This window comes from Heterodontus francisci, chromosome 8 (assembly GCF_036365525.1).
Source record: "Heterodontus francisci isolate sHetFra1 chromosome 8, sHetFra1.hap1, whole genome shotgun sequence".
NCBI classification, from domain to species: Eukaryota; Metazoa; Chordata; class Chondrichthyes; order Heterodontiformes; family Heterodontidae; genus Heterodontus; species Heterodontus francisci.
Window position 1 is genome coordinate 24,247,212 of NC_090378.1, and position 26,326 is coordinate 24,273,537.

Genomic DNA, 26,326 nt, shown 5'->3' on the forward strand with positions numbered 1-26,326 from the left:
TCTACCCTTTGTAAACTTGAGGTCATCCAAAACTCTGCTGCTCATGTCCTTTCTCGCACCGTCCATTCTCCCATCACCCCTGTGCTCACTGAACTCCAGTGGCTCCTAATTAAGCAACGCCTCATTTTTAAAATTCTCACCCTTGTTTTCGAATCCCTCCATGGCCTCGCACCTTCCTATCTCTATAATATCCTCCAGCCCCAGATATCTGCGCTCATCAAGTTCTGGCCTCTTGAGGGTCCCCAATTTTAATTGTTCCACCGTTGGTGGCCGGGCTTTCGGCTGCTTAGGCCCTAAGCTCTGGAATATCCTCCCTAAACCTCTCTGCCTTTCAACTTCTCTCTGCTCCTTTAAGATGCTCTTTAAAACTTATCTCTTTGACCAAGCCTTTGGACAGCTGCCCTAATATCACCTTAAGATGCTTGGTGTCAAATTTTGCTTTATAACGCTCCTGTGAAGTGCCATTGGGACATTTTAATATGTTAAAGACACTATATTAAATACAAGTTGTGTATATGATTGTAGCACTGTAATCTATTCTGAAACCAAAAAAAAGTGTCATTTATGTTTACCCCACAATTAAAGTGGGGGTGGTTATAGATACCAGGTACCACAAACCTGTCAGTTTAATATCATTGTGGGGAAGTTACTGGAATCAATCATCAGGGACAGAGTGACTGAGCACTTGGGCAAACATCAGCTGGTCAGAGAGTCAACATGGAATTGTGAAGGCTGAGTCATGTCTGACTAATCCAGTTGAATTTTTTGAGGCAGTCACTAGCATGGTGGATAGGGGATTGCCTCTGAATGATGTCTGTATGAACATTTTGAAAACATTTGTAAAGGTTCCATACAAGAGATTATTAACAAAAATGTGAGCGCACAGAATTTTATTTAATTCTTTCTCGAGCTGTGGGCATCACTGTCCAGGTCAGTATTTATTGCCCATCCCTAGATATGGTGGGGCCACCTTGAAGCACCACAAGCAGTGTTATGCAACTGAACGGCATGCTAAGCCACTTCAGAGGGTAGTTAAGAGTCAACCATGTTGGTGTGAGATTGGAGTCCCATATGGGCCAGACCTGGTAAGGATAATAATGAACTAGTTGCGTTTTTATGACAATCTGGCAGCTTCATTGTCACTTTGACTGATACTAGCTTTTATTTCAAGAACTTTCAATTTGCCATGGTGGGATTCGCACTCGCAGGCTGGAATTTTACGTCACCCCAGCGAGCCAGTGGGTGACGTAAAATTGAACAGGAGGCTCTGGGAGGCCTTCCTAACCCGCTCGCGCCTCCACCTCACTTTACGTGGGCTTAGAGGGGCAAGGGGTGCAAGAAATGGGCTGCCCGCCCCAGGCCAATCAAGGCCCTTAAGTGGCCACTTAATGGCCATCGCCTGCCTCCATGGGGATTTTACCCGTGACAAGTGGGCGTCTGGGTGACGTGAAAGCTGGCGGCCTCTAAGCGCCCCAGGGGTGGGCCCTGATATAGAGTTATACAGCACAGAAACAGGCCCTTTGGCCCATCGTGTCTGTGCCGGCCATCAAGCACCTAACTGTTCTAATCCCATTTTCCAGCACTTGGCCCGTAGCCTTGTATGTTACGGCGTTTCAAGGGCTCCTCTAAATACTACTTGAATGTTGTGAGGGTTCCTGCCTCTACCACCTCTTCAGGCAGTGCGTTCCAGATTCCAACCACCCTCTGGATGAAAATTTTTTTCCTCAAACCCCCTCTAAACCTCCTGCACCTTGCCTTAAATCTATGCCCCCTGGTTATTGACACCTCCGCTAAGGGAAAAAGTTTCTTCCTATCTAACCTATCAATACCCCTCATAATTTTGTATACCTCAATCATATCTCCCCTCAGCCTTCTCTGCTCTAAGGAAAACAACCCGAGTCTTTTCAGTCTCTCTTTATAGCTGAAATGCTCCAGCCCAGGCAACATCCTGGTGAATCTCCTCTGCACCCTCTCCAGTGCAATCACATCCTTCCTGTAGTGTGCTGTCCAGAACTGTACACAGTACTCCAGCTGTGGCCTAACTAGTGTTTTATACAGCTCATCATAACCTCCCTGCTCTTATATTCTGTGCCTCGGCTAATAAAGGCAAGTATCCCATATGCTTTCCTAACAACCTTATCTACCTGTGCTGCTGCCTTCAGTGATCTATGGACAAGTACACAAAGGTCCCTCTGGCCCTCTGTACTTCCTAGGTCCTACCATCCATTGTATATTCCCTTGCCTTGTTAGTCCTACCAAAGTGCATTACCTCACACTTCTCAGGATTAAATTCCATTTGCCACATCTCCGCCCATCTTACCAGCCCATCTATATCGTCCTGTAATCTAAGGCTTTCCTCCTCACTATTTACGACACCACCAATTTTCGTATCATCTGCGAACTTATTGATCATACCTCCTGTATTCATGTCTAAATCATTGATGCACACTACAAACAGCAAGGGTCCCAGCACTGATCCCTGCAGTACACCACTGTTCACAGGCTTCCACTCTCAAAAATAACCCTCGACCATCACCCTCTACCTCCTGCCACTAAGCCAACTTTGGATCCAATTTGCCAAATTGCCCTGGATCCCATGGGCTCTTACCACCTTAACCAATCTCCCATGCAGGACCTTATCAAAAGCCTTACTCAAGTCCATGTAGACTACATCAACTGCTTTACCCTCATCTACACATCCCATCACCGCCTCGAAAAATTCAATCAAGTTAGTTAGACCGATCTCCCCCTGCCAAAGCCATGCTGACTATCCTTGATTAATCCTTGCCTCTCCAAGTGGAGATTAATCCTGTCCCTCGGAATTTTTTCCAATAGTTTCCCAACCACTGATGTTAGACTCACCGGCGTATAATTACCTGGTTTATCCCTGCTACCCTTCTTGAATAATGGTACCACATTCACTGTCCTCCAGTCCTCTGGTACCTCTCCTGTGGCCAGAGGGGATTTGAAAATTTGTGTCAGAGCCCCTGCAATCTCCTCCCTTGCCTCATCTCATCTGGGCCTGGGGATTTATCCACTTTTAAGCCCGCTAAAACTTCCTCCCTTTCAATGCTAATATGTTCCAAGTATATCACAATCCCCCTCCCTGATCTCTACACAGGGGCACAGGGTGCCCGATTGAGGGCCGCCCCCACTTTCCCAACCACCCCCAGGACCCGAGATGCTCCCCCTGCCCCTCAAATGACCACCCTTGCCTCGCCTGGGTGCAACCGATTATCCCGGCGGGGTAAACCAAACTTACCTGCACTCCTGGCCACTGCTTTCGGTGGTGCTGCTAGGGCTAAGAGCTGCCGGCCCAATGTTTGGCCAGCAGCTCAATGAGGTGGGACTTCCTCCCTCAAGCGGGTGGAAGTCCCGCCTCAGACCAACTAAAGCCCGGGGACCCGTAAAATGCGGGACAGATCCCCGGGCTGGTTGGAAGCGGGTTTGGCAACTTCTTTTATGCGGTGGCCAACTCCTGTCCAACTGATATAAAATCCAGCCCACATTCTCTGGATTAGTACTACAGGTCTCTGGATTAGACCAGTAAGATAACCACTACGCTATAGTACCCCCCCCCCCCCCCCCCCCCCACCCCCTGAAGGTAACCTTGAGACATGGGTTGATAATTGATCGAGAGGTAGGAGACTGAGTAGGGATAAAGGAAACGTTCTTTGTGGGGGATGGGACAATTGGTGGTCCTAGGAATTCATACTGAAGCCTTAGCTTTTCACCATATGTATTAATGACTTGTCTAAAGGAATAGAGAGTTAGGTATCTGTTTGCAGATGGCATTAAGTTAGAAAGAAAAGTAAGTTGTGTTGATAGGAGCAGGAAATTACAAGGGCTTGTTGACAGGTGTGGGGAAAACTAGGGCAGATGGAGTTTAATGTGGGGAAGTGTGAGGTCATCCACTTTGGATCTGAGAAAGACAAATCAGAGTATGTTAAACTTGGAGCTGTAGAGGAGCAAAGTGATTTAGGTATCCATGTGCATAAATCACTAAAAGCTAGTGTATTGGTATTAAACATAATCAATAAGGGCCAGTGGAATGCTGGCCTTTATCCCAAGGGGGCTTCAATTGTACAGAGCTTTTTTCAGATCCCATCTGACACCACACCTCAAGAAAGTTATAGTGGTCTTGGAGGGTGTACAGTGCAGACTCAGCAGAATACCAGGGCTTAAAGGGTTAAATTATGCAGATTGATTGAATAAACCTGATTTGTATTCCCTTGACTTTAGAATGTTGAGGGATGATTTAATTGAAGTGTTTAAAATAATAATGATGGGGTAGATACTGAGAAATGGTTTCCTCTGATAGAGGAATCCAGAATATTAGAGCTTAGGCCATTTAGGGGTAAAATCACAAAGCATTTTTTCCACACACTTTGAAGCTGTCTTCCCTCAAAAGACTGCATACTGGATTAATTAAAATTTTCAAGACCAAAATTGATAGATTTTAATGAGGTAAGGGTATCAAGGGATATGGAACAAAAGTGGGTAAATGGAGTTTGAGGTACAGATCAGCCATGATCTAATTGAATGGCAAAATAGGCTCGAGAGCCTTTTGTATTCCTATGTTCTTTGTAGCTCCTGTAGTAAATTATGGTGTGATATTGTTTCATAAATAACATTTCACATTGAAAAACAATAAAAGTAATTCTGATCAATAAATTCCCATTTTGTATACATTTAAGTGGTCCATATTTCTGCTATTGCTAAGTTACTGTTAGAGCCCTCAATAACTATTTTGCTAAACTAATAACAATTTCACTCCCAATGTTAATTTTATCTATATTTTGCTAAAAAGTTTATTTTCTTTTCAACAGTGAATAATTATATTAGTTTGAACTTCAACATGTTTGTCATTTCACTTGTGATGTTCCAACATCTATTGTTTCTACCTTTGTGCTGACATACATGATACAGCATAATGCTACACTGTTAACATATTTCAGGCTGATTGCTTCATGTGATCAGCGAAATGCATATACACAAAATAAAGCTATTTTTCCTCTTTCAATTCAGTAGCATATGACCCTTCTGTGGTCTGTTGATATTTCCTTTCATTTGATTAGATTGTGGTTGTTAGTAAAATTTGGAGAGGTGAGAATCCTGTTAGATTTTTGCATTCTATTTTTATTATCACTTTATGCACATCCCACTTCAGTTGACCGATAAATCATAAAGAATAGATGGGAAGTCGAGAACCGGGGACATAGTCTCAGAATAAGGGGCAGGCCATTTAGAACTGAGATGAGGAATTTCTTCACTCAGGGTGGTGAATCTTTGGAATTCTCTGCCTCAGGGTAAAGGCCTGCTTGGGTCTGCAAATGAAACCCGACCCGAGCGCGACAGAACCACATCCAACCCGAGCCTGACCCAGCCCGAGTCCTTTCATTTTTTCTTGCGCCCGACCTGACCCAACCACCGGAATGTTCAGTTAACCTAGCTTCCGTTTTTCACTTTTTAAGCTTGTGCAGATAAGCAACAAAAACTGTAACTGGACTTGAAAGGTTGATTTAAAAAGTACATTACGATTGGAGCCGCATACCAGAGGTGGTGATAGTGTGTCCAACCCGACCCGAGCCCGAATGCCAGACCCAGGAGAGCAACCCAACCCGAACCTGACACATGTTGTCGGGTCTCATCGGGTTTGTGTCGGGTAGTCATGCTCTACTCCAGAGGGCTGTGGAGGTTCAGTCATTGAATATGTTCAGGACTGAGGTTGATGGATTTCTACATATTAAAAACATCAAGGGATGCAGGGATAGTGCAGGAAAATGTAATCAGTCATGATCTCATTGAATAGCAGAGCAAGCTCGAAGGGCTGAATGGCCTACTCCTGCTATTTTCTTATGTGACACCATTCAGCCCATGTAGCTTATCCTTTCATGAAAACCTATGTTCCTTTGGCACATTATTGCACATAACTTCTAAGCAAAACACCTAAAATAATACAATTAATGTTAACACCTAGAACCTTTTTTTTGGTTCTTGTGCCTTTTGTCTTCATTCTTTTAAGTTTGTAGTTCATTTTTTGTTTTTTGTTTTTATGTTAGTTGCCATTCCCTCATCTCTCCCCCACCAGTTCTTGCTCATCCACTGCTCCTTATGGGCCCCAGTCTCCCAAGTTTTCCAGGGATCCACTGTCTTACTACATGAATGAGATAAAGACAGTGAAACCCAGAATTCCTTCTTTCAAGGATTTCAAAAGGGGGGTAAGTTGGTTTATTTTGAACAACGTTTGCAGCTGTTTGGATTGCAGCATGTGGTTGATAGATGTACAGGTTTCTACAAGGGCTTCCATGGTTAGTTCGACAGGTAAATAAAAATGGTATGGCCTTAATCATTAGTGGTTAACATTTACTCACTAGCAGCTCTGCCAATTTTAGATGTTACTGGTCCATAAAAATGTCCTTGGGACTATGTTAAGGTTATGACCTTTTGGACTCAAATTGCAGCTGCTTCTATTTGCATTATTTATTTCTATAATGGACAGGTGCAGTGAAATGCAAGTAACTGTTGAGATTTCACTGCTAACCATAAAAGCCCTATTTTATTTATGATTCAGTATCAAATGTAAAAGCAAGTTTGTGTGATTCTACTGTGATTTTGTTTTATGCATCATTGTATTTTATGAAATAAAATTGCATGATTTGTGCATAGGGAATTTACCACTAGAATGGTTCACAATGTGCTTTGAGTACAAAACACATAGAATAAAACAACGTAAGACTCACAGGCATTTGCATTATTTCATTTGCTGTTAATTTAGGCAAAATATGCCTTACCTCTTACCTCTCAACTTGTGCTATGTATGGTAGCAGAATTTTTTTTATCTGTTGTATTTTCCTGTTCTGCTGCAAAACATTAGTACCAAATTTTGGGGAATTCATAATAGCTCATTATTTTGCTGTGGCCTTTACCTGATGGGTTGGTTACAGCAGCTCAAAAAGAATGACAGATAGTGTTTTTTTTCTTTCTTTTTGTGTGTGTACCCCCATCTAGAGGGATGTGTGTGTCTGATCATCCCAGGTAAGGACTCATTTGTTATCAGAGATAGAAGAAAAATAAGTAATTTTTAATGCTGAATATTGTTTCTATTGCATAGTATTACAACACAGAAACAGGCCCTTCAGACTGATAGGTCCATACTAGTTCCTGTTATGTTTTCTTGGCTGACCGTACAACTGTGAAGCATGAGTCAATGACCTCTGTTTTTGGTGGTTTTTATTGTGATAGCTACTGTCCAACAGCTCCCTTCACTGAAGGTACATTAAAACGGACAGAAGAACTGTTTTACTTGCTCTTTGTGACTACGTGGTAAGATGCTGTGTATTGAAAGCTTGCATGTGATTTTGAAATGTGTCGTGCTGAATTTTGTGGCATTTGAAGTTGCGGCATCCCTTTCCAAGTGGTCCAATATAGACAATGTTTCCAACCTCTAAGAAATAACATGCAAGTGTATCAGGGTTTTGAGAATTGGTATTTCAGTTGAAGTGCAATACTTTTTCTTCAGCTGGCCTATGCCAATTCAGTAAATGTAAGTTTTTAAAAAAGCTTAAGAGTCATAGTCATAGAATTATACAGCACAGAAACAGGCCCTTCACCCATCGTGTCCTTGCCAGCCATCAAACACCTATCTATTCGAGTCCCATTCTCCAGCACTTGGCCCGTAGCATTGTATGTTATGGCATTTCAAGTGCTCATCCAAATACTTCTTAAATGTTGTGAGGGTTCCTGCCTCTACCACCCCTTCAGGCAGTGCCTTCCAGATTCCAACCACCCTCTGGGTGAAAAACTTTTTCCTCAAATCCCCTCTTACCCTCCTGCCCCTCACCTTAAATCTATGCCCCCTGGTTATTGACACCTCCGCTAAGGGAAAAATGTTCTTCCTATTTACCCTATCTATGCCCCTTGTAATTTTGTACTCTTCAATCAGGTCTCCCCTCAGCCTTCTCTGCTCTAAGGAAAACAACCCTTGTATTCATATAACACCTGTCATGACCTCAAATGTCCTGGAAGTGTTTCTCAGTTAATGAAGTACTTTACAACTGTAGTCACTGTTGTAGCAAACATTAATTTGTGCACAACAAGGTCCCACAAACAGCACTGTGATGATGACCAGCTAATTTTTTTTTTAGCGGTGTTGGCTGAAGAATAAACACTAACCAGGACACCTGGTAGTACTGATAATGGAAACAAGTACAACATTCACATTCACTAAATACTGACTTTCAACTTTTCAGAGTAGCTCAGTGAAATTGATACTTTTGCAAAACAAGCTGGTTTCAGATTACCCAATTAGTTAACATCTTAAACCAACAGTGGCTGGAGTAGAGTATCCACCTTGGGCGCATTCGGCAATCTGAGGACAAATTGGGCTGATTTTTCCAAAGTGTATTCAAGTATCCACTCAAACAATTTGCATAAAAGCAAACTTAAACTCTTCCGTGAATCAGTGCCATTGGACAGCGTAATAGAATGTAGCTGTTTTTCCTCATCTTGCATTAAAAAATATTAATTCACATATTTAAGATTGGTAACTTGGTGCAGTTTTATTTATACAGCTGATGGTTTTATCACAAAAAAATAAGCATTTTTAACAAGTATCTAGTCCTCTACCTGTGAGTAATCTAATTTTAAATCATTGAAAATTAATTCAAAAACACTGAACCATTTTCTAGTTTGGTGTACGCTACTTCTTTTTTAGTAAATTAAATGTTTAATATTTAAAATTTTTTAAAACATATCTACTAATGCCTTTGCAATTTAAAAAAAAAGCAAACTGAATTTGAAAAGCCTCCTCGAATGGTTACAAATTGGCACAATCAGTAGAAACTCGCCATGCTCATCATCACCTCCTAGTGGGCAATAAATGCTGGTCTTGCCAGCGACATCCACATTCCATGAAGGAATAAAAAAAAAGCCTGATATTTCAATCTGGAAGTGTGGCCAGTTTTGTGGGCGAAGCCTGCTTCCAGCGCATTTTTTTTTAAACCAGTGCTAAAGATTGCAGAAATTCAATTTATGCTCGACGAAACTTGTGCCTCTGTGTGATCTTTTTTTGGTTTGGCCAAATTCAGGTCTGTTGCACTACCTGGCGGAAACTAATCTGCTTTATTTAAAAAAAAAACTCCAGGTCTTTTTTGCATCTTCTAAGTGCTTGCAAACATTTTCTTCTATATACAATGATAATTATAAAACAGCAATAGCATATTCTGTCAGCTGTTGCATTCTCACCCCTGAATCAGAAGATTCAGAGTTCCATTCCAGAGACTTGTCACAAAATATAGGCTGACAGTCCAGTGCAGTTCTAAGTAAGTCCTCTAGACGTTAAATTGAGACCCCACCTGCCCTCTTAGGTGGATATAAAAGATTCCATGACACTATTTCAAGCAAATCTCTTCGCATTTCTTTATCGGTTATTACCACTTTTCTGTTCTCCCATCCTCTACTGTAGGAATGGGTACTTTTGGTGTGTACTAGGTACAAGAACACAAGAAATAGGAGCAGGAGTAGACCATACGGCCCATTGAGCCTGTTCCGCCATTCAGTACGATCATCTTGGGCTTTATCTCCACTTTCCCGCCTGCTTGCCATATCCCTCGATTCCCTGAGAGACCAAAGATCTGTCTATCCTAGCCTTAAATGTATTCAACGATGTAGCATCCACAACCTTCAGGGGTAGAGAATTCCAAAGTTTCACAACCTTTCGAGTGAAGTAATTTCTCCTCATCTCGGTCTTAAATGATCGGCCCCTTATCCTGAGACTCTGCCCCCATGTTTTAGATTCCCTGACCAGTGGAAACGATCTCTGTGTCTACCCTATCCAGCCTCTTCAGAACCTTGTATGTTTCAATGAGATCGCCTCTCATTCTTCTAAACTCCAGAGAGTATAGGTCCAATTTACTCAGTCTCTCATCATAGGACAACCCCTTCATCCCAGGGACTAATTTAATGAACCTTCGCTGTACTGCTGCCAATATAAGTACATCCTTTCTTAAATATAGACCAAAACTGCACACAGTACTCCCAGATGTGGTCTTCCCAAAACCCTGTACAATTGTAGTAAGACTTCTTTATTCCTGTACTCCAAACTCGTCGCAATAAAGGCTAACATGCCATTTGCCTTCCTAATTGCTTGCTGTACCTGAATGCTAACTCTCTGTGTTCCTTGTATAAGCACACCCAAGTCTCTTTGAACGCTTACAAGTTTCACACCTTTTTTAAAAAAAAAATTCTGAAGAACGACAAGAGGGAAGGTCTGTGGTGGGGCAGAGGGCAGGAGGCATTAAATGACCAAAGGTTTCATGGTACATAGCCAAGTAGAGAAACAAAAGACGAGGTGTAGATGGCAGTATAGCAGCCATCTGAACACAAAGTGAAGGGATGAAGAAAGAACCTGGGAGGGGGACATAAACCAGCAAAAATAAACACAAGAAGAGGGGAAAAAATTGGGGGCAGGGGTTATGATTTAAAATGATTGAACTCATTGTTGACTCCTGAAGGCTGTAAAGTGCCCCATCGAGAGATGGGGTGCTGCTCCTCCTTGAGCTTGCATTGAGTTTCATCGGAACGCTGTAACAGGCCAAAGACAGAATGGTCAGATGGGAGCAAGGTGGAGAATTAAAATGACAAGTGACAGGAAGCTCAGGTCATGCTTGCAAACATTTTTTATTGGTTTGTTCTCCCACCCCCCTCCAACCTTGTTTGTTTTTGTTTAACCCCTTTACTTAGTATTGCAGCCGTCTCAATCTATACCTTATCCAGACACATCTTTTGTTTCCTAGGGAAAAGAAACAGACTTAACGTTTCAGGTCGATGACCTTTCATCAGAACTGGCATCCATCACATCTGTTCTGATGATGCAACCTTCCACAATAGCACTTCTGATATGTTTTCCTTTTTTGATGGAGGATTCCCCCGCACTTTGGTTGACAGGGCCCTCAACCATGTATGAGCTATTTCCTGCACTTCTGCCCTCACCCCTTCCCTTCCCTTCCAGAACCGCGGCAAGGTTCCCCTTGTCCTTAATTCTATCCCATCAGCCTCCACATCCAAAGGATCATCTGCCATTTCTGCCACCTCTAGCTTGATGCCACCACCAAACACATCTTACCCTCCCCCCATCCCTGTCAGCATTCCAAAGGGACCCTTTCCTCCGCAAAATTCTGGTCCACTCCATCACCCCGACACCTCGGCACCCTCCCATGCAATCACCTGCCCTTTTGCCTCATCACCCGTCACCATCCAAGGCCCATAACACTCCTTCCAGGTGAAGCAGTGATTTACTTGCAATACTTTCAATTTAGTATACTGTATTCTCCTCTACATTGGGGAGACCAAACACAGATTGGGTGACTGCTTTGCCGAACACCTCCACTCCGTCTGCAAGCATGACCCTGAGCTTTCGATTGTTTGCCATTTTAATTCACCACCTTGCTCATGCCCACATTTCTGTCCTCTGCCTGCTGCAGTGTTCCAGTGAAGCTCAATGCAAGCTTGAGGAACAGCACCTCATCTTCCAATTAGGCATTTTACAGCCTTTTGGACTCAACATTGAGTTCAACAATTTCAGACCATGACACAGTCTTCAACTTGTTTTTCATGTTTTTGCTTTCGGACAAAGTTGTTCATTATTTTGCCATTGACACTCTCAAAAAATGCTTTGTCTTCTACTACAACTATTGCTACTCCCTTTGCCCTTTGTTCCATGACATCTTTGTCATTTAATCTCTACTGCCCTCCACCCTATCACAGACCTTCCCTTTTGTTGTTCCCTGCCCACCCTATCACTTGCTCAGAATCTATTACATTGCTAACCTTTGCCCATTCTGATGAAAGGTCATTTACCTAAAACACTCACTCTGCTTCTCTCTCCACAGATGCTTCCTGACCTGAGTATTTCCAGCATTTTCTGTTTTTGTTTAATTTTGTTTTATGATGCCTCTGTAAGGCACCTTGGGATGTTTTATTACATTAAAGGTGTTATATAAATACTTGTTGAAGCAGCCGAAATGTTTGAATGTAGGACACTGCCCTAAGGAACTACTGCAGTGATTTCCTATGGTTGAGGTAATCAGCCTTCAACAACTACAACCATCTTGTCTTGTGCATAATATGACTCCAACCACAGAAGAGTTTTTCCCACGATTTCCAACTGAACATTATTCACATGAGACTTGACACAATGTCAATTACAGAAGTGCGGTGGTCGGAGGGGGGCGGGGGGTGGGGGGAATTGTTGGCGAGGACACTACAGATGAACCCCATCACCCAGCAATCCACGTATGTGCACTTCTAACAGTGCTATGATTAAGTTAGGAACCTTGATTTATTTTCTGCTCCTTCATCCAAAGAACAGAGGCCTCAATCAGCTAACTTGCCACAAAACAAAATTTGTTGCAGTATATTTTGATTGAGAAGAAACTGGAGTGTTCAAGTCACATAGGGATGCAGCAGCTTAAATGTATTAATGCTGTTTATACACCTGTCTAGAAATATGGTTGGTGTAAGTTTAGAACATTTGTAATGATTCCTTTCTCTTTTCATATGAACTGTGAAGCTTTCAATAAAGCTGGTAAGCGTCACTTTGAACCAAAGATTTCTCTAACATCTTTTTGTGGAAGTGTTTATGGTTGAAGTGTCTTTTAAACTAGTTAAGGTTGAATGATTTGTTCTGCTAATCTATTTTTAAGCAATATTCGGTAAAGCTTACACCTGAAAATCTCAGGCTCAGTTGTTAAATCTACATCGATTGCTGTAAATATATTGGTTAAATTGTGTTGCTTTCCTTCCTTTAAAGACTTGATGGTGTAAATTTTCAGTTTGCTGCTCATGCAGTGGAAGTGAAAATTGGGTGGTTTCTATAATGGGCAGCCAATCAGTAACAGCAGTTTTATGGCTGGACAGCAAGTTGAAAATTTTCCACAAAGTGTTCCCCAACCCCATCCTTGGCATGTGAAAATATCTGATGCATTTGTTGGTATTGAGCTTGTGCACTGTGTTTTCAAAAACACCATCTTTTTCCATTTTTATTCTTTTCCCTTTTTCTTAAGCCCATTGTCCATCATTTATCATTGAACCCCTAATGGCAGTGAATCTGAGCTTTGGTATTTTTCTTGGTCCTTCTCATTGCTGTTTCATGGTCAGCTGAAAAATTTGAGTACATCATAATGCATGCGGTCATTTGTGTCTTCGCTCGCTCTCTCTCTTTTTCATCCCTTTCCTCCATGATAAAGAACTTCCTGCATGTGAGATAACATCTAGCACCCTGACCAAGAACTGTAGAAAAACTCAATAAAGTAAACCAAGGCAAATGATAACTGCATGATTCAAACCCATATCATCCTGATTAGGAGTCAAGCCTGTTGTCCCAAATACCTATGCAGTAGTAGTCTGGGAACTTCCGCACAGCTCCAAAAATGCTCTGTTTCACTGTTCCATTTAAAAATGTACACATATTTTGAATTATTGGCGCAGAAGACTTTTGTGTTTCCTAGCCCTCCCACCTTTCAGAACTACAGCTAAAGTAATTAGACTTTTACTTTGTCTTCAGCTTACCTCTTGTCTCTTTCACCCTGTGTATTGACATATTACTAATTATTAGAATTAGCACCTACAATATTCTTTTCTGTAATATATTCTATAATATTTCTACACAACAGTTCATTGATGGGTTACAATGCAATACTGCTGTGACAAAATAAATGAATATGTGGACATGATGCACCTGCGTCTTAAGACAAACCAACTGTTATGACCAGGTGAGAAAGGGGTCTCAGCTTTCACCTGGTCTTACCGTAACAGGGTTTAATTTTATACACACCGTTTTTTAGCTCCCCCTTAGTAAATCCATTGTTCACTAACTTCCAATAATAAGCCAAAGAAAACAGCCAAACAGGTTTTCTTGCATTTAAAGAAAAAAGGTTGAACTTTATTAAATTTAAACTCAAATTCGGTTAACGTCTACTGATGGGCGACACGCATACACGATACACACATGCAGATAGAGACAGAAAAGAGCAGAAGAAATAAAGTGGAAAAGTTTGAGGCAATATCTGAAGATGGTTTTGGTTACTGCTCTTTGAGCTTGCTGTAAAGTCCTTGATTGTAGGGAGGTCTTGCTTTTCATTGGGGCCCAGTATTCTTGTCAAACCTTGTTCGATGTAGGAGACGTTTCTCTCTCTTTAGGTTCATGTGTCCTCAGTGGGTCCAGAGGCTTGTGAGAAAGAGATAGGAGCAGACAGGAGAGGTCTTTTCACTCCAGGAGCGAACAGTTTTTTTCAGTTCAAAAACTCTGTGGCTAGTTCCAAAAACACTGGATCAGCCAGTTACTCATGTTTAACCAGTCCTGGCTTTTGTGGATTGTATCACCTTAGCAGTCTTTGGAATGCTATTCCTTATGCCTTCAATGTCAACTGATCAAAATCTATTGTGGGTTGAATGTGTCAGGGAATGGTCCTTTTGTCTCCACAAGCACTCTCTGTTAGTATGCAAATGTTTTTCAGCTAAGTGTCTGGCAGCCCTTGTAACAGGCCTTCTCCTCCCAGCAAGTTTAAAATCAATGTTCATATGACAAAATTAATATGCCTCATTCTTGGAAGTTGGGGGCCTGCATGACAACAAGTATTTATTTTAAAAAGGTGGCCTTAATCGAGAGCAACATTTTAAATACCTGTAGTGATCAAGACTCATGTCCATAAAACAACAGTGATTGCATTGCAACATTTGAAATGTACAAGTGTCAGAATGAATGTTATCTTTGAACTGGTTCTCTGGTGTGTATTTTTTTAAAATTAGGACATATGATTTGTTGTGGCAAGTGATCTTTTATTGATAGGACTGCTCAAAAAGCACATTTACATTGCCTCCAGAGCGTTTTGGCAAAATCATGGTACTCGAGCAGCAAATCTCACTACACTAGGTTAAGCGTAGAAACTTGCAGTATTTGTCATGGCTTGTGCTGCAGCAAATCACTTGACCTAAGAATCATGATCTGTTAATGTAGAGTTGGTTTAAGCTTTGCGTTGGATGTCACTGCTTCTATATTTATGCAAGGCAATTCAACACCAAGGTACAGAATCAATGTTAAGCACACAGTAACCATTGGTTCAATCTTTGTTTTAGGGAACTACATCAGAAGACTTTAGTCATCTGCCACCAGAACAGAGGCGAAAGAAACTGCAACAGAAGATTGATGAACTTAACAAGGAATTGCAGAAAGAAATGGACCAAAGGTCTGAGGCTCACTATATTGTACTTGTCTGGGAGGTGTTAAAGTAATGAAAATTGTAAATCCCTTCTATAATTCTGAATGAATCAAATTCAAACAAGCAATGTGTAACATGTCCGGACAAACCACAAAAAAATGCAGTATTAATGAGGTTAAATAGCAGTTTAAACATCTTATTTTGAACTGTAACAATAAAAACTTCAATATGAAGTTATAGATATTACAAGATAGGTAACTGACAGGTTTACTTTCAAGTTAAAAACAAACAGTACAGAAGTAACTTTGCATGTTTCTATTGGCGCTGACGCTTTGTGACAAGTTAAAGTGACAAAAACCTCAATGTTTTTAATTTTTAAGACCATATGACATAAAAGTAGGGTGTGATTGCTAAAAGGAGTAAAATTTTAAAATTAGTTTTAAAAGTAAATTGACTTTATTTTGTGATCTGAGTGCACTGGCTTAAATAGAACATATAAGCTGTTAGACTCCAGAAAACATGGTGAAGCATAATACTGGAGCCAATCTTTACTCAGCCTTGTATTTATTTTTCAAAGTAACAAGATTACAAACATGCAGCTCCTCACTCAAACCTTCCAGTTTCAGTAAATGTCTCCTTATATATACTCAGGTAAGACCCTAATTAACACCCTCCACCTGCATATGATTAAACACAATTAAGAGATTCACTTTTTCTTTAAATAAAAAAACTTAGAGTTTAACATGCATGAACATTGCAAAACAAATTGAAATAAATTGCATCTTCTGTACAAAGCATTACATTGAGAGATGCCCCTCCTCTAGGACCCCTAACATTTTTTTATTATTTGTTTCATGGGTTGTGGGTGTTGCTGGCAAGACCAGCATTTGTTGCCCATCCCTAATTGCCCATGAGAAGGTGGTGGTGAGCTGCCTTCTTGAACTACTGCAGTAGTGCGGGTACACCCACAGTGCTGTTAGGGAGGGAGTTCCAGGATTTTGATCCAACGACAGTAAAGGAATGGCAATATAGTTCCAAGTTAGGATGGCGTGTTCCCATGCGCCCGCTGCCCTTATCCTTCTAGGTGGAAGAGCTCCTGGATTTGGAAGGTGCTGTTGAAGGAGTTGCTGTGAGTTGCTGCACTGCATCTTGTAGATGGTACACACTGTATGTCGGTGATGGAGAGAGCGAATGTTGAAGGCAGTGGATGGGGTGCCGATCAAGCAGGCTGCTTTGTCCTAGATGGTGTCGAGCTTCTTGAGTGTTGGAGCTGCACTCATCCAGGCAAGTGGAAAGCATTGCATCACATGCTTTGGGGAGTCAGGAGGTGGGTTACTTGCCACAGAATTTCCAGCCTCTGACCTGCTCTTGTAGCCACAGTATTTATTTGGCTGGTCCAGTTCAATTTCTGGTCAATGCTAACCCCCTAGGATGTTGCTAGTAGGGGATTCAGCAATGGGAATGCCATTAAATGTCATGGGGAGATGGTTAGATTCTCTATCCTTGGAGATTGTCATTTCCTGGGACTTGTGTGGCTCAAATGTAACTTGCCACTTGTCAACCCAAGCCTGAATGTTGTCCAGGTCTTGCTGCCTATGGACACGGACTGCTTCAGTTTCTGAGGAGTTGCGAATGGTACTGAACATGGTACAATCATCTGTGAACATGCCCATTTTTGACTTTCTGTTGGAGGGAAGGTCATTGATGACGCAGCTGAAGATGTTTGGGACTAGGACTCTATCCTGAGGAACTCCTACAGCAATGTCCTGGAGCTGAGATGATTGGCCTCCAACAATCACAACACTCTTCCTTTGTGCTAGGTATAACTCCAACCAGTGGAGAGTTTTCCCCCTGATTTCCATTGACTTCAATTTGGCTAGGGCTCCTTGATGCCACACTTGGTCATATGCTGCCTTGATAAGGGCAATCACTCACCTCACCTCTTGTTTGGACCAAGGCTGTAATGAGGTCAGGAGCCGAGTAGCTCTGGCGGAACCCAAACTGAGCATCAATGAGTAGGTTATTGCCGTTTAACTGGTGCTTGATAGCACTGTCAGCGACTCTTTCCATCACTTTGCTGATGATCGAGAGTAGACTGATGGAACAGTAATTGGCTGGATTGCATTTGTCCTGCTTTTTGTAGATAGGACGTACCTGGGAAATGTTCCTCGTTGTTTGGCACGTTCCAGCATTGTAGCTGTACTGGAACATCTTGGCTATGAGTGCAGCACAAGCCTTCAGTGCTATTGCCAGGATGTTGTCAGGACCCATAGCCTTTGCAGTATCCAGTGCCTTCAGCCATTTCCTGATGTCATGTAGCATGTATGGAATTCACTGGGGACCTCAGGAGGAGACCAAGATGGATCATCCACTCGGCACTTCTGGCTGAAGATGGTTGCAAGTGCTTCAGCCTTTTCTTTTGCACTGATGTGTTGGGTTCCCCAATCATTGGTGGGGATATTTGTGGAGCTTCCTCCTCCTGTTAGTTGTTTAACTGTCCTCCACCATTCACGACTGGATGTGGCAGGACTGCAGAGCTTTGATCTGATCAGTTGGTTGTCGGATCGCTTAGCTGTGTCTGTTGCATACTGCTCCCGTTGTTTGGCATGCAAGAAGTTCTGTGTTATCGCTTCATCAGGTTGGTACCTCATTTTTAGGTATGTCTGGTGCTGCTCTGAGAGTGAACCAGGGTTGATCCCCTGGCTAGATGGTAATGGTAGAGTAAGGGCTGGGCCTGTTCATGAGGTTACAGAGTGTGTATGAATACAATTCTGTACAAGCATTTCTTTTCGTAAAACAATCAGAGAGTTGATGACTTGCATATACCCATTGAATTTTGGAGATTTCCTTTCTCTCCAGCATTTCTTTCAATCCAGCAATGTCAATCCATAACCTTTTCTCACTCACACGTTTTGTAGAGGATACATTATTCCACAAGAAACAATTATCTAAAGATTCAATGGGTATCTTACCTTCAGTATGCCCTTTGTACAGAATCTCATCTAAAATATTTAACAAATAGAACCCCATGTCCACTGCCTGCACAAGAGCCAGTGTTTCTGCAGCTAAAGTATTTTTAACAACCCTTTTTATTTCCTTAGCCTCCCAAGCTATAGGACGAGATTTCCCATTTTCACCCATCAAAATATTATGAAACCAGCTGCACTTGAATACCCATGAGCAAGATTAGCATGTGAAGCATCACTAAAAATGACTAGTTACATGTTCTTTGGGTCACCTAAGGATGGGAATTTAACTATACGTTTCTCCAGATTTGAATTTTTTAATGTTTTATTTGCCCTTAAAACATTCTCAACGTTTGGGTGTTTCATCATAGTACTTAACTCCAACACATCAAAACTAGCATCAGATCTAGATGGGGGCACAACCAGTTTAATTGGCCCAATCAAGCTTCACAATTACTCTCTCTTTAGATATATCACCATCTTTCTGTGATGACCTAGCACAATTAACCAGGATGGGAGTAACACTCTCTAAATAGGATTTTGATTTAAAGTTATTCCAGATCTACTCTGCTTAATATCTAAACTAATATATTTAAAAGCCCCACAAGCCTGACTCCCAATCTTAATTTCTACTCTAATCTTATTAATAACATTTCTCAAATTCTGCAGTACAACCCCATAAGAAATCATCAACATTCATATGAAGATGTCTGAAAGTTTCCCTTTATGATACCAATAAAACATTGCAGGATCTGCTTTTAGTTGAACACACCCAATTTTCAGCAAAACACATCTGTCTGAGAAATGCCCCACCCTGGAAGCATCATTGAGGCCATGGACGCATTTGTTTAGCTTTCCATAGTTTTCCTTCTGCTTCTGCTGCCTCTTTAGGTGATTTCAGAAACACTTCTCTCTGAAAAGTATCACCCTGTGGAAATGCAGCTTTTATGTCGATGGATCTGCACTCCCATGAATATGTGGCCAAAACAGCTAAAAACATATGATTACTTTTCCAGCTGTGGGAGAGTCCATTCTAACATCTGTATCTCACAGTCGCTATTCGAAACCCCTCGCAACTAGTCTCACTAACTAGTCTTAAGTCCCATCCGCAAGGACTTTTTCAGTACAAATTCATCTATGTGACAAGGCTGGCTGTCCCTTATCTGGTACTTCAGAATAAACACCAAACGCTCTCCGACTCTCTAATTCCTTTTGTTTTGCCTCTCATTAGTTTATTGGTGACCTCCAAAACTTCACGGTCATGAGGACTTCTGTTTCTAGTTCTACTGAGAGTCTTCTCTTCAGCCTTCATTTCATTGTGTAATCTGTTCAAACTGTGGTCTGTACTAGTACTTTTGGGACTATGACTGTACAATCTCCTTGCGCACTATCAGAGGCTCTTTCTCCAGTATGTGATCATTTCCTGACTCAAGTCACTTCCAGACCTACTATTGGAACTTGCACTGCACTTTCTTACTCTCTGCTCTTTCACCCCATTCTGCCACTCCATGGGTCTTGCTTTTTGGCCATCATCCTGAACATTCAACCAATATTTAAACTTGCCAGTAAATTTTCATGCATGTTCCACAATTGTCGCACCCCTCCACTCACTAGACCCCTCTGGAATATATGTCATCCGAGAACCTACTTGGCCTTTAGATATTATAGCTCTGTCCTGCGCGTTGTGATTGCTCACATTACCACTATGCAACCCTTGATCTACTGTATTCTGTTCCTGAGGACCTTCATCTCAAAACATATGAGCATTTTTGAGGTACAAGGTGCCTCGTTTTCTTTTGTCAACTGCTCAAATTCTGAGATTTTGTAATCAATCCTGATTAATCATGAGGAATGAGCCTTAACAGTTTGATTTCTGTGTTTGATAACTACTGCCTTGCCATCACGACCTATTACCTTACCAGGGCCTTTCCATTCCATGTGACTCTCTTTTATAATAGACCAAAGCTCCTGAATTAAATTCTGCCTCAGATGGCTTTATTCAATGCCTCAGAGCTCTCTGAATTTTCTCCAAAACTTCAGCCTTGATGAAAGCCCATCTCCCTGCCTGGAAAGCATTCAAATGTGCAGCAAAAATGGAACTAATTGTAGCACCTTCCAGAGCAGGAGGGCTGTTGCACAGCACAGAAGGCAGTTTGGGATTTTACCCATAGACTAATTGATAGGGACTATACCCTCCAACCATCTTAAGTTGGTGGTTGTCAACTTGCAGTTTGATTGGTCAGCTAAGATTTTATGCAGCATTTCATCAATCAGTGTATGATTTCTTTCACAGTCCTTTCAGCAGTGGGCTCTATCAGCTGTAGTATTCATGACTATAATGTTCACACATGTCTCTGAACTCGTAATTGGCAAATTCACCTCCATTAATCAGTCAGAAACTTAGCTGGTGCATCACGTCCGGTCCCTAGACATTTCTCCATGATTTTATCTATAAGAAGATTTCACACTTTTCACTAATTTCTTACATTGTTCGCGTATATTCTTTATCAACCACACCTGCATCCTTTAGAAAGGTTTTTAATCTTTGACAAGAAGGGTGAGCAAATTGTATAACTTTAAGACAGTTTGCTTTCTCTCTGATTCTTATCACCAGGTGCCATTAATAGTTCTCGAACACTGAGTAGAAACATCCGGTTTTGTTAAGAGGATACAATAATGCCCTGACTGGGTAAACTTTAAATCCACTGACTTTCCAAAGCAATTGCCTTATGCTCCATATCAAGTTTCATTTGTATCTTTTTCATATAAGGTTTACTCAACAGTAAAGGTATCTCACTAGATACCACATCAATACTGAAAGTGGTTTGCTCCAGCTATTTTACATGGAATTATTACTCTCCAGTGACTTCAATGTGTTGTCACCAAACCTAAAGCAAGTAGTACTTTTGTACTCTTTAACCTTGTGTCGATCCTCACTACTGAGTGAATCCAGATAACATTTTAACCAATCTGCTCCGCGTACTGTCGATGTGTCAACACTATCTAACACAGTGAATGAATCTGCAACTAACGCATTCTTCACAGGACTAAAACTCCTTGTGACTAGTACAATTCATTCAGATTCATCATTATCTTCCTCTTCTGCCTCAGAATTCTGTGTAGTGTAATTTTAAGGACCCTGCCTCTCTGCTTTGGGCAGTTCATTGCATCATAATATTTCACATGTTCCTTGGGCATTCGTGGGATTCATTCGCCTATTATTGCTGTTCCAATCCTGTCTTCCGCTGTAATAGTCAGACCTGTTAAAGGTGCTTTCATCCTTATTCCTCCTGTCTTCAACCTTTCCATTGTACTAATGCCTGTGTTCAGTATCTGGATCATTTTGAAATCCAGCAATCACTGAGTCTTCTATTTTTTTGACACCGCAGAATGTCCCATTAGTTCTACCAAGGCTGCATGAAATCGCCGTTTGCCCAGAAAAGTTTTTTTTTTAGGCAGCAAACATCTAATTCAACAGGGAGTCTTTTTCAGAGAACCGGACCCCACTTAGAACCAGGAGCCTGCCCATGTGCAACACCCTAGCATGATCTAGAAATTTAAATGCTAGCACTGAGCCAGCGATCTCCAAAATTTAATTTCCTCAGTCTGTTAAAGTTCATGATCTATTCCTCCACTGAATAACTATGTTTTTTGAAATCTATCAAAGTCTGACCGTTTCTCACAGGCATTTAATAGAGCATCTTGTAAATATCATCTATGAATTCTAACAGGAGATCGAAACCTCCTTCGGTATTCAACTGATGAGCATCCAGTTCACAAAATACTTTACTTATTTTACTTCTTGTAGGAAGTGACAACGCCAATGCCGTACCTTGTTTCCTGTTTGGTAGAGGCATAACCCGTGTCCAAATATCCACTTGATTCTTCCACTGGTCATACGGTTCGGACTCAGGACATCGGAGGGTAATCATACCCTGACAATTTACACTTGCTTTCTACCATTTTCCACAATAGCCACTGGGATTTAGATTTCTACGTGAATTATTTTTTTTTGATTTCCAACCTTCATCTTTAGGCAACCATCCTCTGCTATGATGTTATAATCCAGAAAGCTTGTTGTGGAAGGATTATATTGGAGCCAATCTTCACTCAGTCTTGCATTTATTTTTCAAAGTAAAAATATTACAAACATGCAGCTCCTCATTTAAACCTTCACCCAGTTTCAGTAAATGTCTCATTATGTAAAAAAGACACTCAGGTAAGACCCTAATTAACACGCTCCACCTGCATATGATTATAAACATTAACATAAGCTTCCATGATGGCTAGTAGGTAAACGTGTAGAACAAGACCATATTGACCACAATGACATACATTTGCTCCTGGTGAATGCTGGGTTAGGTGATGTCCACTGGGGCAGCAATTAAGGTACTGCAGTTGGACTCGGTGCCTTGAGATAGGGATCTGAAAAGCAGCCAAGGGGCTGGATTTTAAGCTGTGCCCCTGTGGCCCGTTTGAAGGCGGGGAAAGCATTTATTCGGGCGGAATGGTAGCGGGTGGGGAACCTGCCTCCTTCCCTCCTCCACCTCAATTAAGGCCATGGCAGGAAGGCCCGTAGATGGCCTTGCCACCCTGCCGTCAATTGAGGCAATTAATGCCTGACGTAGTGCCTGATCGAGGGACCTGGCCTCGGGAAGTGGGGGAGCCGCTGAGAGTCAGCCCCCTGCCCTTGATGCTGACCGCCCGTGACCCCCCACCCTGGGAAACCCCTTTGGCCATCACTGGCCTGTGGCCTGGGCCTGTCTATGATCCTGGGCCTTGGGTGGGTGCCTTACCGACAGCAGTTATTGCCTCCACGGTGGCACTGCTCAGTAAAAGAGCCGCTGGCCACTGATTCTGAGGAAGGCCTGCTGCTGCCCAGTTAAGTGCCTGATTGGCATGTAATGTGGTGGGCTTTCAGGCAAAGAGGTGACACTGGGCTCTCACCAGCTCTTCAGCTGGCGGGCGCGACCTCTGTCGCCTCCATTAAATACAGTCAGCAGCAATCAATGCTTCTGATTGCTAGTTAGTGATCCCCACTGGAAAGTTAGTGAATGTCAGTTGAGGATAGAATTAGGTTCAGTGGTTATGGCCCATGTGGTTAAATATCCTGCCTGTAGGCTCTCACATGAAATGAGACCATTTGAGTAAGATACTAATGGATTGCTGGTGACTGTGGAACTGTAGCTGAGTTAAAGTCCTCTGTCTGGAGAGAAAATTGGCAAAAAAGTTTAGAATTTGCTAATGAGCTATTTATAATCAGCTAACTGGAGATTTCGATTTGTTGAGTTCATAATTGCCGAGACCATTCATATCTGTGGAAGGAATAAGCTTGATTGATCATTTGCGCCTTTTTGAAAAGACGCAAGGCCTGAACGTGTTTCCTTTCCCTGCAGAGGACAGGTCCCTGTGTATGAACCTATGTAGCTTCTAGCAAGCGCAAGTGAGCCACATTGTGAGCTCGACTGATGATCTTAAATTGGTTGTTAGTGTAATTCTTAGCACACTCGGGACTGTTCAGTAAGTCCTGTCCAATTGCGGAATCACATCTAACATTAGACCATTGTGTTCTGAGTTTTCCAAGTACAGGCTGGTTGAGTATGATCAGTACTCTGTCTAGTGCGAATAACTAAAGGGACGTGCTGCTTATACGATCAACAGTCATTGGGACATATGGCCCACATATCTTGCATCGCACCGGCATTGGAACTCGTATACCACATTACTCATTCGTGAAGTAGGCAGAACGTCTTTTTGGCTTGACGGCAGCATCCTGTTAGTGGAAAGTACCACTTGTGTTGCTACTGCATAGTCTTCTTTGGCTTCCTTGTCTTGAGAGACAATGGGTAAGCACCTGGAGGTGGTCAGTGGTTTGTGTAGCAGCTTCTGGAGTGGCTATAAAGGCCAATATTAGAGTGACAGACTCTTCCACAGGTGTTGCAGAAGAAATTGTTTGTCGGGGCTGTTACACAGTTGGCTCCCCCCTTGCGCTTCTGTCTTTTTTCCTGCCAACTGCTTCGACTCGCCACACTTTAGCCCCGCCTTTATGGCTGCCCGCCAGCTCTGGCGATCGCTGGCAACTGACTTCCACGACTTGTGATCAATGTCACAGGACTTCATGTCGCGTTTGCAGACGTCTTTAAAGCGGAGACATGGACGGCCGGTGGGTCTGATACCAGTGGCGAGCACGCTGTACAATGTGTCTTTGGGAATCCTGCCATCTTCCATGCGGCTCACATGGCCAAGCCATCTCGAGCGTCGCTGACTCAGTAGTGTGTACAAGCTGGGGATGTTGGCCGCCTCGAGCACTTCTGTGTTGGAGATACGGTCCTGCCACCTGATGCCAAGTATTCTCCAGAGGCAGCAAAGATGGAATGAATTGAGACGTCGCTCTTGGCTGACATACGTTGTCCAGGCCTTGCTGCCATCGAGCAAGGTACTGAGGACACAGGCTTGATATACTCGTACTTTTGTGTTCCGTGTCAGTGCGCCATTTTCCCACACTCTATTGGCCAGTCTGGACATAGCAATGGAAGCCTTCCCCATGCGCTTGTTGATTTCTGCATCGAGAGACAGGTTACTGGTGATAGTTGAGCCTAGGTAGGTGAACTCTTGAACCACTTCCATAGCGTGGTCGCCGATATTGATGGATGGAGCATTTCTGACATCCTGTCCCATGATGTTCGTTTTCTTGAGGCTGATGGTTAGGCCAAATTCATTGCAGGCAGCCGCAAACCTGTCTATGAGACTCTGCAGACACTCTTCAGTGTGAGATGTTAAAGCAGAATCATCAGCAAAGAGGAGTTCCCTGATGAGGACTTTCCGTACTTTGGACTTCGCTCTTAGACGGGCAAGGTTGAACAACCTGCCCCCTGATCTTGTGTGGACCACTTGTGTTGCTACTGCATAGTAGCAGTGTGAAAAGGCTAGCTTCACCTGTTGCTCAAATATTTGAGATACCTTACCCTTCCTGTGTAATTTGAGGTAGACTGGGCACTTTTCAGGTCCGAAATTGGTAGATTTAGGCCCATTCGTAAGTGCGTGTGATGCACAAAGAGCAATGATCTCATAGGGGTAGCCATAATCCCGCAGGATAGCTTTGCACAGTGAGCAAATGCCTCGGGCCCTATTTATGAGATTGCCGATGAGGCCAATCTTATAGCGTGTGGAGCTGTAGGAATCCCAATGCGTATATTGACCAGTAAATTGCCTTTTCTTATTTCATGTGTTATATATTTGCTCATCATATTGAGAATTAATTCATGAAATTATGCAAAGAATTGGTACAGTATCAACCTCCAGCATAGCTGAGCTACATAATAGACAGTACTACAAAATGTCCTGTGTGACGGAAGCCACACCTGCCAAATGGAAACATATTAATTTTGTCATGTGGAACACTATTTGAGCTGTTACTGGACTTTGAATATGACTTGTTTTAAAAGACCACAGGACTGAGTGGCTGAAAACATGCTTGCATTTCAAGAGACAATTTCTCAGAGAGACAATGGAAGTACTCCCGGATTCAATTACCCAGAGGTGTTTTTGGCGCAGCGGTTAGCACCGCAGCCTCACAGCTCCAGGGCTCCGGGTTCGATTCTGGGTACTGCCTGTGCGGAGTTTGCAAGTTCTCCCTGTGACCGCGTGGGTTTTCACTGGGTGCTCCAGTTTCCTCCCACAGCCAAAGACTTGCAGGTTGATAGGTAAATTGGCCATTGTAAATTGCCCCTAGTGTAGGTAGGTGGTAGGGAATATGGGATTATTGTAGGGTTAGTATAAATGGGTGGTTGTTGGTCGGCACAGACTTGGTGGGCTGAAGGGCCCGTTTCAGTGCTGTATCTCTAAATAAATGATTGAAAGACATTGAGAGTCATTGAATGTGTAAGAGCCAGCATTGCACCCCCCCCCCTCCCAACACTGAGTGTGTCTGGTAAGTTTGGAGAAATCCAAAAACCTCGCAAGCGAGGCTGTTTCATACAAGGAGCTAGTCACATGACTACTCTGCTGGCCAACCTGAGGCTTTTTGAATTGTGCCTGACACAGAAAGGATCAGATTGTCTTTCTTTCCCTCTCCCTCTTTTTCTCTGTGTCTCTCTCTCATGCAAAGTTCCAGGGACCCACGGAAGTAACTTAAGCCTCAAA

General features: G+C 42.5%; 1 protein-coding gene across 3 annotated transcripts in view; it reads left to right on the forward strand.

The window, feature by feature from the left end:
- fnbp1l (formin binding protein 1-like) overlaps nucleotides 1–26,326 on the forward strand; it is a 200,478-nt gene that overhangs the window by 156,522 nt on the left and 17,630 nt on the right. For all 3 annotated transcript variants that reach the window (XM_068036809.1, XM_068036810.1, XM_068036811.1), the window contains one exon: nucleotides 15,136–15,245. In XM_068036809.1, coding sequence (XP_067892910.1) covers nucleotides 15,136–15,245 — 110 coding nt within the window. The remainder of the gene's footprint in view (nucleotides 1–15,135; nucleotides 15,246–26,326) is intronic.